Source organism: Motacilla alba, chromosome Z, assembly GCF_015832195.1.
Source record: "Motacilla alba alba isolate MOTALB_02 chromosome Z, Motacilla_alba_V1.0_pri, whole genome shotgun sequence".
Classification (NCBI taxonomy): Eukaryota; Metazoa; Chordata; class Aves; order Passeriformes; family Motacillidae; genus Motacilla; species Motacilla alba.
Genome location: NC_052046.1, coordinates 56,380,189 through 56,399,249, shown reverse-complemented (window position 1 = coordinate 56,399,249; position 19,061 = coordinate 56,380,189). Strand labels below are relative to the sequence as shown.

General features: G+C 41.5%; 1 protein-coding gene across 3 annotated transcripts in view; it reads right to left on the bottom strand.

Annotated features, from left to right (window-relative positions):
* TTC39B (tetratricopeptide repeat domain 39B) overlaps positions 1-18,820 on the bottom strand; it is a 73,699-nt gene extending 54,879 nt beyond the window's left edge. For 2 of the 3 annotated variants that reach the window (XM_038123983.1, XM_038123984.1), the window contains exon 1: positions 18,581-18,820. In XM_038123983.1, coding sequence (XP_037979911.1) covers positions 18,581-18,631 — 51 coding nt within the window. In that variant the 5' untranslated portion in view covers positions 18,632-18,820. Of the gene's footprint in view, positions 1-16,331; positions 16,453-18,580 lie in introns of all 3 variants that reach the window. The other variant, XM_038123985.1, reaches the window with a different exon arrangement.
* Positions 18,821-19,061: the final 241 nt, after the last annotated feature.

Genomic DNA, 19,061 nt, shown 5'->3' with positions numbered 1-19,061 from the left:
AAGAATTTTACATTTCAGGTCCACAGAATTGATAACATAAAATTACTGTGCATTTTAAAGTTACCAAACATTATAGCAATATGAAAGCTCCTTAGAATATTACTCCAGAATACCAAACAACAGTATGCTATCTTTCCACTTAGCTGACTTGACTGAACAGATAATAGAAGCTGGAAAATAACAAAGAATAGCAACACAACTGGCAAAACTCCCAGATGTATGAGTCAAGAAGACCCTTGCTCAGGTGAAGACCCATCCCTGTGATTATATAACTTGTAAGGAAATCACTAACTAAACAGAGGGGCTGTACTCGGGAGGTTGCTAACACTGAACTCTGTGTCTAAATAACAGCTTGGGAAGCCTGGAAGGGCATGCTTGACTTGTGGAATGCCACTGAGCACCCAGGCTTGTGGAACTCTGAAATAAATAAATAGTCAATGTCTCTCTTGTGGAATTATTAGTTTGTTGCACATCAGTTAACAAATCTGATTTTCGTGGACAACACTCTGAAGCAGCAAACATCAGAAATTACTACTTCACAAAAAAGAATGATGGAGGTGAACATTTAGCTTGTAAGACTGTTCAGTCCAAAATAAATACATTCAGCCATGAAAATTTAGTTTGATTCATCTGCAGTTAAGAGAAGTAGGGTAGCACAGCTACACTAAAAAAAGAAAAGCAGTTCTGAGAAATTGACTTATGAAACATAATCTACTAATATGCAGGAAAGGCGTCCATAACAATCGGATGGCAGTGGATGGAAAAACTGTTGCTTAAATGGGCAGTTGCGTGAGAAAACCCAACTCAGGACTGCATATTTTCCCATACATTAGGAAACAAAATACCCAGCATTACAGCAGGACCCAAAAGCTAATCTATCACATATCTTCAGCTAATTCATAAAGTATTGATGTAAAGAATAAGTATTTTGATGAGACAAATAGAATTTAGGTTTCATCTCAAAAATTTAAGATGCATTTCACTTCCTAATATTTCTGTAGAACTGACAATACTCTACATTATAAAGTGTTTAAAAATCATAACTTTTTAGCTACTGCTTCATTAGACTTCATAGCAATTTCTTACAGAAAAGAGCAGTCTACTCTACAAACCAGCAGGAAATAAAATGGAAGTTAAACTACATCTTTATGTTTACAGGCAAAAAAACCCCAAACATAGGAGAGAAACATCATTTCAATGCTGTCTTGGCAGAGAAAGAACTTGGGGGAGCAGAGGAAGGAAAAGATATCTCCAACTCTTCATCTCTGTCACCTACACATGCTTTATTTGACACTCTGACACCAGATCCTGGTATTAACAATTAATAGCCTAGGAAGAGAAACAAATGAATAACACTCAGTTCAAAGGGGAAGGAGATGATGAAGCTGTTACAAAACAGGAAAATTATTTCCCCTTGCCAGAGACAGAAATAGCCTTGAGGCAGCAAGAATGGAATGAAAATGCACAAGTTCTGCTCTACACAGTACAACCAATTTTCACATGAAAAGTAGAAAGTAAAATTAATTTCTCTAAAAGAAAAAATGCACATATTTTTGTGGTTACACATTATTTCAGATTTACTGGTTTGAACTATAAACATAACTCATGTGCTTTTTAAAAAGCTATCAAGATTATTTGCCTAAAATAAGAGTATTTTTCCAGAGAGCTGAGTGGACAGACAACGGTGGTTGTTTTGGAGAAGCTGTGTTTTCCACTACAGATGAAGAACTTCAGTAGTCAGAAGCCAAAGATCAGACTTACTTATTCACTTTCATCTAAATAGAACATGCCACATTCAAGGCTTGGTTGGGAGTCATGCTTTAACAAAAAAAAAAAAAAAAAAAAAAAACTAAAACCAAACCACAAAAACAAAACAAGATACCATATATTACAATGCCAGAAACATATCCACACACAGAGAAGAAATGAGGAAGTGGTAAGGTAAAACTCACTTTTGCTAGAAATTAGGTTAACTAAAGAGCTGACAAACAATTAGAAATTAAAACAAATTTCAGTGTCATTTAGCTCAAAAATTAGATGTAAGTAACCACAAGAATAAAGGTTTCTCCATTACACTCTGGAAAGCAGTGGCCTTTTGATGCTGCTGGTCACTCAAAAATTTTCAGAAGATACCAGAAAATTAAGTCTTAAAAAAAAAAAGTCTACCCTCCATTTTTTACACAGAATGGACATTTGCAATGGAAACAACTGTTATAATTAAGAGCAGTTAATCAACATGTTACAGAAAGTGAACAGTTCCTACTCTGCCTTCAGCTGCATGCAGCCAGACGATTCTTAGCCTGCCATAGTGTAAACCAGGGCAGAACCGAGAACAAACCTCAGCCAAAGGAACTGGAGTCAGATGTGCTAGTCAGGCTGGCTGCATACCAGAGGCAGCCTCAAGATGAAGGTTTTTCTGAACCTACTTGTAACGATGGGGCACCAGGCAGTCACATTTTAATAAACTGGTATCACTCTCACCTGATGTGAACAACTGGATGAGCCTCTACTGTTTTAAACAGCACTATTCCCTCATGACTGAAAAGCGGAAATCAGCAGATTCAGTTACACACTCACTTAGTAAAGCATTATGACTACTTTACTTTAATTGACATACAAATGGCTGCTGTCAACAGTTATCCACTATCAGATTCATATCCAACATGCTGCAAAGAAAGCACAATAGAGTTTCAGCTAAAAGTTGGCTAAACACCAACACAACTTATTGTTTACAGTGGCACCTTCTTGCCATTCAACCTGCAGTTGTTTCTACAAAGGAAGCACTTCTAAGAGGCAGAAGAATAGAGTAGTAGTATAGAACTTGACTGCTGCAATAAAGCTTTGATTTTCCTAGCTGATCACCTTTTCTGTCTGTCTCACACAAACCTCCTTGGGCACCCCCAATACAAAAGGAGTCTCATGTAGCTTCTATCTGCTTGAAAGTAGTACCAGAAAACAAAACAAAACAAAAAACAAACAAACAAAAAAAAAAAAAACAAAAAACCCCCAAAACCCCCAAAACAAACAAACAAACAAAGCCAAAACAAAAAACCAAAAAACCCCACCCCAACAAAATAACAACAGAACAAACAAACCATATACTCAATCAGGAGTTCAGCATTCAGTACATTTGCACTGAAGTGCACTCCTTGTAGAAAATCTCTACAAATATTGCATATTATCCTATTCTTGGTCAACTTCATTACACTGTACTGATTGCCAGGCAATCCTAAACTGAAAGGCAAATACAAACGACCACGTTGTCTGAATACATCATCTTTTTCCTACTGTAGGAAGAGAGATTTGAGAAGAATGCAAAGGCAACTAAGGAGCCTGTGAAGACAGAAAGCATACACAAGAATTCTCAAAACAGATACTAATCAAGGGAAAACAGTACATTTGTCCTTCCTAGCGATAAGAAAGATTATTCAATCAAATTAATTCTTCTTGCATCAGACAAGCCTCTAAGCATTGCAAGAACTTTGTGTCAAGCTCATTAGCTTTTGTAACATCTTCTATCATCATTCAGTCATTCCACAGAAATTGCATATAACACCACTGAAATAAAAAATAATTTTATGATGCTATTTATTATGTTTATAAAGTTAGTGAGAGTTCTACTACATCTTTCTAGTCCTAATAATTCCAACACCATAGCCGTAAGTACTAGTTACAGCTGTATTTTCCAGGACACTGGACACAAACATGGATGAGATACCACTGCTGAAAGACCAAACTGATAAAGCTTTTCCTACTTTCAGCCACATGGCTTAACAATAAACTTTCAGCAAACTTCTGCTGACTTCCAAATAAGACTATTCCATTATTATTTTTCATTTGATAAAAGAGGTGGACACAATGTAAATTTCAGAGACACAAGCAGAGAGTAGTTTCAGACACTAACTGAAGGTAGAGCAGCAGAAACAGAGCAAGTGTTAACTCTCTTAACATAGGCAGTCAAGGCATGAGCAACTTGAAGGTCACTAGCCACACTGCAACTCAAACCAAAAAGCTTGGTCTTACCCAGTCTGGCAAGGTTAGTATTTCCCAGTCAGTGACTTATCATCTATTCTAGTTCAGAACTGGCTCTCTCTCATCAAGTTTAACTTTCCATGAGTCAGTAACATTCACAGAAACTCCAGCTCAGTTTAGTCAAAGGATCTCTAGACAGTTTGCTGATAACAAAATGCTGTCACTTCAAGAAATAGGGTATCAGTAGATAAGAAGCAAAGATACTTTTTGCCCTCACTTGAGTCAACACAACCTATGAAATAAAAGTTGTGTGAAGAGGAAAGAAAAATATGATTGGAAGATCCATTTAACAAACACCAGAAAACAGAGCTCTTCTACGAGGTGGAGTATCACGCTTTCTGTCTCTCAAGGGTAGGTCTCTTTAGCAGTTTTCATCTAACCTTTCCAGTTTCATTCCCATACTTCAGTGTTTGTGATCTGACTGATGAGGCAGAACCTGACAGTTTTTACTTACATATAGGTCACACATATGAGGATGGATTAAACACAAAGACATAGTGAAAGTCAAGTTACAATTACAATTAAGAGACAGTCTTGACTCAACATAAGAAACAGATGCACTCTAATTCCCACTAAAGTAAAATATAGATAGCTAGAGGAAGAGCACATTGTGTTGTCCTGGACTCTGCAAAGCAATTTCATATAAAGATGCTTGATACTTAGCACTTCCAACAGATGTCTAAAGTTACCTGGAAAAACCTTAATTATGGTTCACCATGCACTTAATATAGACCATGCAGACAAAATCAAATTACACCTTTCCTAGAGGGCTATTTTGACAGTGCTTATAAACTACAGAATGCTTATAAATGCTTATAAACTACAATGTAATCAACAATCCTATATTAAATCTCATTAAACACACATTACCTTGCCACTGATGATATTAATACATTCCAGAGATGACCCCAAGCTGGGGAACGGAACAGGTTCATATTAAAAACCTCATATTAAAACCAATCTTCCTGAAACTAATAAAGACTAGCTTTGCCTATAACTAATAAAAAAAGATGAAAGAGGCATTAAAATGAGTATCTTAGGTTTGAACCTTCTCGTGTCCTCCTCAGGTTAAGTATCTGCTTGACTATACAGCTGATCACTCATTTGTAAAGAATATTAATTGTAACAGCAGTTGCTGCATATTTAGCACCACAAGGTTCTATTTTATAGTGAAAAGCAATTTAAGTTATTTTTCTTAACTGGTTCATTTCCTTTAAAAGAAGATCTTGCTGCAGTAACAGTAATTCCAACAACCCTATTTTTGATTAAGTTGTTCTTACTTCAGAACTTCAAAGTCTCTATAATTTCTGATCCATTAGCAGTACTAACTGCAGTAACAGAAGAGACCTTTAAAAATTAACATCATCTAGAGTTAAAAGTGGCTTTAATACAAGATGAAAGCAGCAACTTTTGTCCAGAGCACAGCTTGTTCTCTCTGTGCAAGATTGGCTTCCATCTCTTCTGAAAACCATATCTCTTCATTAACAGAAAAGCACTGTCTAAAGGTTATGGCAATTTAACTTCATTACTAGTATAAAATTAACTAATTATTAACTGCTTTATATGCATTCTAGGGAGTATGTTCTTTCCACCAGAAAAAAAAAAAAGCCAGACAAACACCTAACACAAAAATACAAGTGTCACATTCAGACCAAATGTCACATTAAATTACACTAAGCAGAATCAGATCTTGACTTAACCAGCCAGTAAGCTAAAGTGTTAGTTCTTCCTGGGCTACTTACAGGCAAACACAAAAAGAGCACATTCTCATTTGAAGTTACAGTAATTCTTACAAGAAAATAAAACAGAAAAACCCTACAAGTAACACAAGAATTTCATTAACATACAGTAATAGTTAGCCTATTAATGGCCCCCTAAATTTTGGTAATGTGCCAAGTGTCCATGTAAGTCTACAGCTTTACTTCTTCTGTCATGACTCCCCCAATGTCAATTCTTCATCCAGTCCATCCCCAAGCAGAGCATGGTATTTCTTCAGGTATTGCAGGACAGCTGCAGGATCCAGAATAGAGACACCAAATGGACTACATAGGTGCACTGCAAGCAGCATGTGTTTCCCAGTCGGAAGTTGTAACATTTGACAGACAGTTGTAGTTCCATTGCCCAGCATGCACACCCCGCATTACAGCTTACTGATGTCATGGGGAATTTATAGCCTTTGAAATTTCTAGCTGACATGTAATAACAAGGACAGGATTAACGCACAGTTTCACCAGTTTTGTCACTCCTTCTACCCAAAGGGTCACTTTACCACAAATGTAAGTTTGCAGTATGTCAGTGCCACTAGGCAGCTGTTCATGCACACACAATTCCTCCTCCTCCTGCTCCTGAGTACTCATGGGAATCAGAGCACTGGTTCCTTTACAGCAAGCCCACACCGCAGCAAGTGTCTCTGGCTCTCATGACTCATACATTGCCAAAGGAAATCCTGCACGACCGCACGATGGTTCAATTCTAAGCACTCAACCTCCCCTTGCATCCTTCTTCCTTTCACCAGCACCCAGAGACACAGAAGAGAAAAAAGCCAAAAATGTTACATGAGGTGTAGAGAACTTCTTTTGAATTATGGAAAGGGAAGTATCAGACAGACAATTTTTCCAGACTGCCAGGAAACTACTTATGTCATAGCTGATCTCTACCTATTGCTCATATCCTTATCCATTTTCACTTTAGCCCAGGCATTATATACTAGAAAGTGTTTTATCAATTTGTGGATGCTGTTGCAAAAGTTTTTGAAATTTCACATGGATTTTTTTAATTACTTATTCAGACCATACAAACACTTAAGGGTGAGTATTTTTTAATGTTAGAAAGATACCATTTAGGCCAAATTCTGCAGCTGTTAAAAGCTAAGGTCAATAGCTACTAGACCTCACATACGTAAACTGAAGAGACCAAGTGCTATGGTATGATCTACAAAGATATAAACCACAAAACTGATATAGAGTTTACCTTCCCAACATAAAACTGCTTTATTTCATCTACAGCAAAGAGCATACCTAAAACAAAGAAAAATGATCAGACACAAAACTTTCAGTCAAGGACAAGAGGAGCATGTTTCAGAGACAACTGCAAAGGCAAGCCCTATATCCTTGACTGTCATCACAAGATGTAACCTCAGCTTCCCCTTCTTGCTCTCATATGTCCTCCTAACACCAGAGGACTTCCACAAACATCAAACACAAAGCAACATGTTATGTGGGTTTAAAAAATAAAAAGAAACTAAGCCATTAACTACACTGGACATCAGCTCTTTCAATGATGTCAGATGAATTCTTTTCTCTATTCCACCAGAAGAACATACCCACACAGAAACACTGACAGGAATTGAAGGCAACTGTACAAATTACAACATTACTGATTCCCTAAATTAGGGTGGGAGGTTTTTGTCAAAAATGAGGATTACTTCAGTTTTTGCAGGTTTGTTCAGCTCCTTCCAGCCAGCTGAGCTAGAAGAACTGTGAACATCTGTGTAAGATGTCTCACTCTTCTGGTTTTGGCTGGGGTAGAATTAATTTTCTTCACAGTGGCTAGTATAGGGCTGTGTTTTGGATTTGTGCTGAGCACAAGAGTTGACACTATAGAGATGTTTCTGTTATTGCTGAGAGGGAGTTACCCACAGGCTTTTTGTTTTCTGCTTTGTTTGTTTTCTGCTTTTTGTATTCCAGTTTGGGGAGGAAGTTGGGGGTGCATGGGAGGTTGGGAGGGGACACAGCAGGGGCAGGTGACCCAGACTGACTAAAGGGATATTCCAGATCATGTGGCATCATACTCAGTACGTAAAGAGGAGGAAGAACAAGAACGTAGGGGAGTCTGTGGAGTGAACGTAGGGGAGTCTATGGAGTGGTGACCTTTGTCTTCCCAAGTCACTGTCACCAGTGATGGAGCCCTGCTCTCCTGTCCATGGCTGAACACCTGCCTGCCCAGGGAAGCAGTGAATTAACTCCTTGTTTTGCTTTGCTTTTGTGCACTGCTTTTGTTTTCCCTATTAAACTGTCTTGATCTCAACCCATGAGTTCTCTACTTTACTCTTCTAATTCTTTCCCCAATCTCAGTGGTGGGGTAGTGAGCGAACGCCTGTGTGAGCTGTCAGCTGGGGTTAAACCATAATATACACCTAAAAAGAGATGGATTTACCAAATGCACAGCTGGTAATTCTACCTCTCCACCATATTTCCAGTGGCAAGCTCAGGTTTTGCCACAGGACCTTGGAGTAGCTGTTTAACCATAAATTACTATACATGCTAAAGAGAAAAAAAAATAAATTAAATATTCTCCAGCCATGGAAACAGTAGGTTTGCAGAGAAGGGGGAAAAAAACCCCAAGAAACAAAACCAAAAATAACAATAAAACCCTAAAACCAAGAAAACCAAGAACAGCAAAAAAAATCACAAACAAAACCACAAACAAACAAACAAAAAACCACCAAAACCAAAAAACAAAAAACAAAATGACACAGCCACAAAGCCACTAAGTTTAACCAACTCCCCCAGTGGATTTGGTAACAACAGTCTTAAGGGAGAGAATCCAGATAAAATATCTTAGTCCATTATCTCTTGGTGAAAATAAAAGCCAGTGTGATATATTCTATCATCACTATAATCCCACTTCACTCAACTAAAACTAATAGAAATATTTTTCTTTCCTCTGGCCTACTACTAGTTACAGACAAGTATTCCTACTCACCTACCCAACACTACACTTTTTAGAAGAACCAGTGCTGCCAAGAGTTGACAGACACACAATTATTTTCAGAAGCAGGTTTTCCACTAACCTCCTCTCTGTTTGGATGACTGACTGTCCTCGTTCACCCTCCAATAAGAGGATTTCTGGAGAGCAAGAGTGCGTGTGAGGTTGACTTCTGGGGATGACAAGAAATCAGAGGAGTGCTGCACATACAAACACGGGGTTGCAGAAGTTTATATACCAATCTATTGCAAAGTGAATGCATAAGACAACTGGAATAAAAGCATGATACATTCACTGCATCACAACAAAAAATGCCATTGCTACTAAGATATTAGATTATCTTGCCTTAGTATGTGGTAACAGCATTACCTCCTTACTCCAGAATAAGATAAAAGCAAGTCTTTACTTGCTTTGTAAGTAAATTTTACTATTAGTACGTGGTGTTGCACATAAGTCCATATGTCTGTGATATTTATTTACTGTTGATGGAGCAGAAACCTTGGTTTTGAACCTGAGAGGGCTTAGAAAAGCAGAAGGAATTTTCAGCTCTCACAAATTCTCCCATTTTTGACAATTTAAGCAGACACTTGACTAACTGTGGCACACAGGTCTTGGCCATGTCCAGGCTCTAATCAGAACACATCCAACTCTCAGACTACTTCTCAGGTCTTCAGCTGCACAGTTTTGCTCCCTTTTCAAAACTAGAGCAGTGATCCACCATTTATGTTCCCTCTAATACTGTTTCTATTAATCCAGAAGAAACAGCATTTGTTAAAATTACTGCCCCCCAGATGGGCATGGTGTGCTGTGCTGTATTCCTGCCAGCCTGTCACCAACAACTGTGATCTTATCTCTACCTCCTGTGCTGGTGTCACACAGGAAAAGAAAGCCGTACTAGTTGCAATAGCAAGGAAAGTTTCAAACATGCCCTTATGGTCAGGCAAGCTATGGGAGATTTACTTAAGAAAGGAGACACAAGATCAGACATGTCTATCACCTACTCCTATGTTGAGTCATCCTGGTCCATGCTGCTAAGTAATGTATGGTCTGCCAAGAAGCAACTAAGTTCCTTTTCTCTTTCAACACACAACCACTTTGCCAAGACAGGGGCCCAGCAAGAAACTTTATTTAAGCCAAGGCATCAACTTCTGGCAGTTTCAACAAGCTCATCAGGTCTAGAGGTTTTTCCAAGCATATTGGCACCAATATGTCAGCAAAAAAAAGAACAAACATTTGCAGAACCAAACGTGTTTCCACAAAGTCATAGCTCTCACATAGATTGACTGGAACTACAAGAAGAAAATCATCCCCCCTTAAGCTTTTATATGAAACAGAACTATCTTACCATGTAGATTGTGGAAGAAGCAGTTCAGAACTGCCTTAATCTTGATGGCTCAACCCTGGCGGTGTTGAAGGCTAGGATGGACAACAGCTCGAGCTACCTAGTCTAGTGGGAGGTGTCCCTGCCCTGGGTGGGAGGGTTTGGGTCTAGATGATCTTTCATGTCCATTCAATCCCTTAACATTCTTCGATTCCACAGTGGCTGGCAAATTTTTAGCTACAATTACCAAGGCAACTGTACAATTTACAGTTGTAATAACAGTAACTTCCACTGCTTCAAGAAAAGGCGACATTAAAAGATACTGGGTACTACTTCCTACACCAAAATAGCACCAGTTCAATATAAAAAGAATAAGCAAAACCTTAAAAAGAAAGCTAACTCTTCCTTTTGGTTATACTGTTTTCCATTCATATACAAGTAAGCATTTAAGTATCACCACCTTATACCCCTCCTCCAAGAAAAAAAAAAACAAAACCTAAAAACAAACAAAAAAACCCAAACAAACAAAACCAGCCCCCAAACCAAACTAAACCTCAGAAAAGAAGTAAAAGCAAAATTTACTTCCCTTTTAAAATTCACTTCATAAGTATATAGTTTTCCCCATTTGCATGAGCTCTGCCTCCCTAAGAGCCACATGGTGCTTTCTACAGTGACCCCACCTTTTCCCCTGTCTTCTGTACCTTTTATCTCTTGCTCTGAGGAGAAATAGCTCACAGGTTAATAATAGTGAGTATTAAAGGAAATTTAATTGGAATACTGCACACTCCTTTTTCCCTCCAGTAAATCAATAAAGGCTCAGGATTTTTACCTAATCAGCTTTCAAATTTGGTCATAGTCAACCAAGGAACACAAATGCATCACTCTAGGAAGTAAGTAAGAAATGGAAAAAAGCAAAAAATAAAAGTAAGCTATCTCAGGACAACTTAGGTAGTATAAAATTGGAGTTCACGTCCTTATTTTGAATAGTGGTCACAAGGAAACACAGTACCTCTCAACAGGTACACCTGTAAGTAAAGCAAAGTTTTATCTGAACTTAAGAACTTCAGAATCTTGGAAGGACAGACAATGACCTAATTTTGTTTAATAAAAAAGAAATTACTAGTCATGTTTAGTTTTCCATTTGTGCTGCTGAAATAGAATGGTCCTTATCTTAGATGCAGATGTGCTCTGACAGTAGGAGAGACCAACACAGAACCAGGAAAAATGGATGAGCCATGTCCCAAAACACAACACTTTGGAAAAAGCAGCAAGAGGAGTACAAATATTACATTCTTCAGCTGACTAAAGTGTACTTCTCAAGAAAACAAAATCATACAAGTCAGATGAGGATGTTTTAAAAAAAAATATCCTTCAAGAGAGAAAGCACCCCCACTACTGCTTCCCAATTCCATATTTCCAACACATTCTAGTTTTTAAGGTGAAAAAGGCACCACAATAGCCTGCTTCCAGTTTCTCAAAGTCTCTGTGGAAATGCAGCTACCACTGTCTCTTACCATTGAGACTGCTGAAGAATCCTCAGCGTAAACATGAGCAAGAAAATAGCCAGTGCTGCACATTCTATAATTTATTCTAAAATGCATTATTATATAAAGCTACTGATGTGAAGAAGCATACCACTATGAAGTTCTTTAATCATAAGTGCAGCAGCTGCTGCAGCAGTGGATGAAACTCTTGAGTACTTAAACCAAGTACTAACCGGCTTTTGAATTAAAGACGATGCTGGTTTCATTTGAAATTAGCTCTGAAGATAAACTGCCAGGCTGGTAAAGCCAGCCTATACAGTGTTTATCCCTGCTTGGGCAGTTCAAGAGAGTACAACATGCATCATAAGACCTTCATTACCTAAATTTTCCTTAATAGCTTAGTTTAGAGATGAGGCACAGATTAGCTGAATTGGCCAAGCTGTCCTTAATACAAGTCATGGCTTGTACCTACAACTAAGCCAGCAACTAAATACCATGCAGATGCTCTCTCACGCCATCACACCTCACATTTCCCACCCCATCCCCCCCGGCAGGGCTGTGTTTCAACCCTGAGGCTGTCAGTTCCAGGTGTACTTGACACCTCTCCAAGCGAAAGTGAACTGTGGCCTACACTCTGCTGCCAAAGGCATTGAGAAAAATTCACTAACAATATCAGTTGTGGCACCACTTGGCTGCCTTTGACTCCAGCTGTTACTCAAGTCCCAGCATGTCCAGTACAGCGGCACTCAGAGATGGCATGACTTCAATCAGGCCACAAGAGTTCTACTGTCCCTTAGTTTCACTCTCCCTTAGACTTGACTGGGTAAGTGGGTCCTGCTGATCACTCCTTGGCTCTGGAGTTGACTAATCAGCTTCTGGGTGAGAGTCATGGTCTCTGCTGGTGCCAGCCAGAGACACCAAAAGGCCACTGGTGGCCCTTGAAATGTACTCTCCTGAGGTAGCCTGTGCCAAGGATGCACAGGGCCTCTGGGGCATCACAGTAAGGTGCTTTTGCCACTCATTCCCAGTCAAGCTCACTTCAGCCTCCAACTGTCAGCTACTGAGATGCCCTTGTCACTCCAAAAGCACAAATAGGTTCTTTATAGCTTGACTCTGCACTGGTGTCTGCTAGAGCCAGCCACACATGGGTCTGACATGCTAGGCCATCAGATCTAGAGAGTCTAATAAACATGGCTGCCCCTCTCCTCCACCTGGCTGGAGCAGGACCCCTCCACTCCTGCCCAGAGTGCCCACTTACTTCATACAAAGAAAATGAGATAAGAATTTCTTTCAAAAAAATTAGGAGTAAGATAAGACCTTCCACTCTGGTAAACTGCCCACTGGAGACTGGAAGAACAACATTCCCAGTAAAAAACACTATTTGGGATTGTTTTACAACAACCCTACAACTCAGGTACCAATGCCTCTAGGGCTGAAAGTAGATTTTCTACCCCACTTTCTCATATCTACTCTATGGTCCCTCAGATGAAAACACAGAGCAACCCACTGTGTCTACCCTCTACATCCTCTCTCTTGAGCAAAGAACACTTAATAGCAGAGATACTGGGCGATACAGATGGTGAGTAGGATCTTTTTTTGTTGTTGTTGTTGGAACTACTGGAACAATTTTTCCCATTTCTCAACCAGTTTTTCCACAGCAAAGTCCATAGAGACTCAGTATTGCCAGAGCTGACAAGCCACATTGCCCACCACCAGTGCCTTTTTGTCTCCAGCTATCCAGCTTTGTCTCATTACCACCAGTAAACTGGCACACAACAATGGTGCGTGGTGTGCTCCACTTACATTACCACCCCTAACAGTCATGCACACTGGATTTCATCTGGATCTGTGGGTAACTGCACATTGTTTTGATCACAATAAATCATCTCTAGCATGGCTGATTCCCTCAGTGGACATGGTGATCCACTAGCCGGGATGGCATAGAACATCTCCCTTGAAGGGATACCTCTCCTTCACAGTTGACAAAAGTCACCTCCAGAGGCTGACAACTTGTATTCTTTTCCTAATTGCCTTGGCAATGCCCCCTTCTGTAGAAAGAAATCCCAGCTGCTTCCTTACTCTAAAATTCCAGGCTACTCGCCCCCATTATTGCAGCACCAAAGCAAGCAGGTAACAATGTGCTCATCAGGAAGATGGGCGAAGTCTCTTCATATCCTCCACAGTTCACTCAGGGATAAGGTATTGAATTGTTGTCTCTTTTCTGTCTTTTCCTCCTGCTCTTGTGATAGCCCTGCTTCACCCTACTTTACTATGAGCTGACTTCTGTGTCCATTTCTTCTTGTTTATATGAATGACTGATACCTGTAAGAGTTGCTCCACTTGCAGTGCCCATCAATGGAGTTAGAACCTGTCACCTTCTTGACATATTCAAAGACCTTCTCTTCCTCTGATGGTACTGAGTAGGACTTTCCCTTCATGAAGCCAGACTGGCTTTGACTGATACCTGCACTGTATTTGGATGTTTTTGAGTAATTCCCAGAATAATCTTCTCCACACTTCTACTGGTCACTGAAGCGAGACTGACAGGGCTGTAGTTTCCAGAATCACATTTTCAGTCCCTTCTCTTGAGAAAATGTTAGCCAGACTGCAATTGACTGGGACCTCTCCAGATTCTCAAGACCATTCCAAATTCATTTAAAGAGATCTTGTGATGAATGACATCATCCAGCTCTTTTGAGTACTCTTGGCTGAATACCATCAGGCCCCAGAGACTTCTGGAGATCCAGCTACTTTTTCATTCTCATAGCCATGGTCCTCCAGCTCAGAGTGCTGGGACACGCTTAGCCCATTTTCAGTGTTGACAAGAGAGCAAAGAAAGCATTAAACATCTCTGCCTTGTCTGTGTCCCCGTTTGTGAAGCGACCATCCTCATCCTCATCATGTAATGGGCCCACATTATTTCTGCACTGCCTTTTGCTACTGATATCAAAGGACAAAACCTTTTTTTTTTAATTGTTCTGACAATCCTGGCCATCTTCAATTCCAGCTGAGCTTTGATCACACAAATTTTCTCCTTACAATGGGGAGCAGCATCTCTGTATTCCTCTCGTGTCACTAATACAATGAATGCTTTTAAAATTTTTTTCTAACACATTCTAGTCAGATTTGTTATTACCTGAACTCCTATTTGGCACAAGAAAAAGACTGTCCTGGTTTAACACCAGTCAGTAAATAAGTATCACACAGCCATTCATTTGCTCTCTTGCCAGTGAGATGAGAGTAAGATTGGGTGGAAAAGGTAAAATCCATGGGTTGAGATAAAGACAGTTTAATAAATAATAACAACAGTATAGAAAGGGGGAAGGAGAAGGGAATAAAGCCCAAGAGGAAGAAGTGATCCACAATACAATTTCTTACTGCCTGCTGACTGATACCCACCACAGTCCCCCAGCAGTGACTGGCCCCTTCCAGCCAACTCCCCCCCGTTTATATATTGGGCATGATGTTCAAGGATATGGAATATACAGGCTACCTGTCCTGGCCATGGTCCCTCACAGCTTCTTGTGCACCTGGCTGCTGGCAGCACATGAGACACTGAGAAAATTTTTGGTTTAGGGTAAGCACTACGTAGCAACAACTAGAAATCACTCTTATTTAGAAGATGGTCATACTAAATCCAAAACACAGCACTGCACCAATTAACTCTATCCCAGCCAAAGTCAGGACAAAACCCTACAGTATACCACAGCAAGGGCACCAGATCACCTTTAGATCTGTAAATAGTCCTTAGTCCAGGTCCCTTTGGCCAAGCAAGGAATTCTTTTATCATCTAGATGTTTCTTGATCATAAACCTTTCTGTCTAGCCACAACCCTCAGATGCACAAGGACCTTGACTGGGTTTGTGGGTTAATTTTTTCTTAATTGATAGGGAATCCCCAAGTAACCAATTAAGCTGGCTTTAAGACTTTGAAAAACCAGGGCAGCAAAGAGTGAACTTAATGGGAAGCAGATCTGGCCCGCTATTTTAAGTAATCTTTAGATGGGGTGGGGGGAGGGGATGGGAAAAGGGTGGATGGGGAGAAGAATTTAAGTTTTGCATGAAGACTCTCCAGTGGCTGGGAATGCTACTTTGCCCTTAACAGTAAGTATATCTGTCCTAGATTTCCAACTCATTCCAAAGGAATACCAGTGTGAATTCTTTTAGGGGGTGAACTCAGTGTCATATAGCAGTTTAAGTGCTGTTGGTATATCAGGTTTGAGTTCACAACTGGCCATACCACAGGTGAACACTTTGATCACATAGTAATCAGGAAATTGCTTCCTAGTAGAGAATGACCACAAACATACTTCAACACCACAGAAGCAACACTGCACTCAGGAAAATCCTGAGTTTAAGAGCTATTCTTTTTTCCCAGATGGCATACCCACAACACTATCTCATTTATATAGCCTCTTAGTCTTAGGTCTCTGGTTCCTCTTGGTGGGTTTCTTTTCCTTTAAGTAAAAAACACCAATAGACTAATACACTTATGTTAGTTTTAAAAAAATCCAAAGATTTATTTACATTTCATGCCATTTTCTCACTGTTCCCACCAGAAAGCCACAGCTGCAGCCAATGAGACATAAATCATCAGAGGAAAAAAAAAAAAACCAAACCAAAACAATAAAACCCCAAAAAACCACCCCAAAAACCAAAAAGAAAAATTAAAAAAAAAATCAAACAAAAACCCATGGTATCTGGCACTTCCTTGAGCTGCAAGAAGTATCAGGAAAAGCACAAATTTTATTCAGGGACAGACTACAGCAGGGGGCAGCTACCTGGTACCTTATACTTTAGAAGAAGGGTTCTTGCTGGTCTATGTCCTGTTAAGTAGGAAACAACTTCAAGGTTTAGCTTAACATATTCCTCTTCAAAGCTTCAGGGGCGAAGAAGCATTCACAAGTCCCTGCAAAGCAAAATTCTATGCTAAAAGCTATGTTCATATGGTACTAAGCATGCACACTTAAATCAGGAAGCAGAGATCCCATCTGCCACGTATGTAAACAGTAGTATTTAGATGCATGTAGCTCATAAAAAAAAGGCTTATAGAGGTCTTCTGCTACCTCTGTATCTCCGCCTGACAGCCACTGCAAACACCAAAAAAAAGTTAAGACACTTAAAAACAATTACCATGTGCATAAAATCACAACAAGGTTATTAGTAAAGAGACTATACTGACATACTGACTATACTGACTGGGCAAAGACAGTCCACAGTGGTCTAGACAACTTTTGTTACAAAAGCAGTGACCATCCCCAAGACAGCCATGTGCCCTCTCCTCCTGAACTCTGGAATCTGACCAGGAGAAATCAAAGTACTTTCTGCATTACCACTAATGCAGTCTGTTTCAGACTCCTAAGAATCAAGCACTAAGCAAATCAGGCACATGCAAAGAGCATGAGGTCTTTTATGCTCACACTGAGAAAACTTTACACTTTTTGCAAGGTATTGCTCAAATAATGCCTCTTTCATGGTCTTTTATGCCTACCTTTTAATTTTTTTTTTTTTTGCATGGCAGTTTATTTTCCTCTGAAAAAGCATTAACATTTAACACCAAACTCAATGAAGTACATTCTTTCCTACTGTTCATACAGAACAGCTGGGCTACAACAAAGTTGCTGAAAACCTGTTTCAACAGCTGTGAATTCTATTTAGTTACTGAGAGAACTGCAAGAGCTAGTTAATAACTTTTTTTCTCCCTACTCTGGAAAAAAATCTCAGCTTCACAGAGATGACTTTATCATTTTGCAGTGATTCACTCTGGTATACAATGAAATTCAGGCATTTCACATCCTCTTCACTGCTGCCACATATAACCTTAGGAAGCAGAAACTTTCACAGCATGCTCTGAAATACAGGTTAACATATATTCCCATTCCCTAACCAAGCACAAGCTAGTTCCACTGAACTACATAGCGCAGCAAGTCCTACGTAGACATTAGCCACTTGCCACATTGTACAAAATACTGCCACACCTCAAACACTGTGCACTGAAAAAAAATCCAAACCTATAAGTACTCATTCATAAAGCGTCTTCAGCAAAATTTGGGCAGGTTTGCCTTGCCAACCTTCCTGAAGAAGCTGCTGGATGCATGCAACACTAAAATTGTTCATTCTAGACTGTGCAGTCAAAAATCAAGTCTATATTCCCACATGCACCTGCCAGGACTTCATGTATCTGTGTATCCGGGTATCTGTGTTTAAAACACTCCACGCTCCAGTTAAATTTGCCTCCGTTTGGCAGTACCATTCTCAAAAGCTCATCTAGGACAACACTTTCCAATCACCATTTTCCGAGAGGTGTTGTCAGGGAATCCTGCTACCGTGTTCTCCTAGACTGACAGTGAAACAAGGAAAATCTTCAAGTTCAAGCGATCGTTTGAAGGGATTTCTGTCTGGGCTGTCTGAAGGACCTTTAATAAAACAACGGCGAAATTATAAACGCACCTTACGTACACTACAGCTCTGACCAGCTGCATTTCCCGGGTAGAGAAAGTGCCCGGTGAAGACCCCACGCACACGGGGCCCGCTCGGACGCCCCGACAGCGAGGCCTCGGCCACCGTGCCCAGCCGGGGGTGGCCGCTGCCCGCACACCTGTCCCTCGGCCCCGCGCGCGGGTCGCCCGCCGGGAGGGACGCACACCGGAGCGGCGGCGCGGCACGCGCGCATGGAGCGGAGAAGGAGCTGGGGTTAAAGAAAAAAAAATTTAAAAAAAGAAAAAAAAAAGGGGAAAAATAAGAAAGAGGAGAATCGAAAAAGAAAGAAGAGCAAACGAGGGGAATGCGGTAAGGGGCCGCTTGAGGCCCCGCTGCCAGGACAACTCTCCCCAACTCCAGGAGACAGACTCGCCCCTAGACCGGAGGTCAGGCCTGCCCCTATCCTGTCGGTTCGCCCGCCGCGGAGCAGGTGGGCGACCGGGACGGCCGGTGCAGAGGAGCCCCTGCCTACATCTCCCCCGCCGCCGCCGCGCCGGCGGGGACGGCCGCTCGCTGCCCGTACGCCCGGAGCCCCTCGGCAGTCACCCTCCGTTTACCTCCTCGCCGCCGCCACCGCTCTCCTCCGTGCCGTTTCCTACGCTCGCCATGTTCCCTCTCCGCTGCCCGCCGCGAGAGATCTCTGCGGCCGCCGCGCGCCGTCCACTGCTCACAGCCCAGCGGCGGTGCCGCCCCACGCCCTTCCCGGCCGCCCCCGCTCGATCCGGCCCGCTCTGGCCCGGCCCCGCTGCTCCCGCCCGGTCCGTCCGGGGCCGCGCTCGCCGCCTCCTCCCGCCCCGGCCGCCCCGCGGCTCCGGCGGCCGCGCCCCTTCGTTTGCATGGCAGGACCCGCCCCTGCCGGTCGCGCCCCGCTGGCCTTCGGCGTCCGCTCCCGCCACACGGCCCACGCTGCCTCTCGGCTGGGGCAGCGTGCCATGTCCCGGGGTCGCCGGACCCGGGGGCGGTCGGAGAGTGCAGCTGGACGGGTCGGAGCTAGCGGAGCGTCGTCTCAAACTCGTGCCGAAGCCCCCGTCCTTCCCC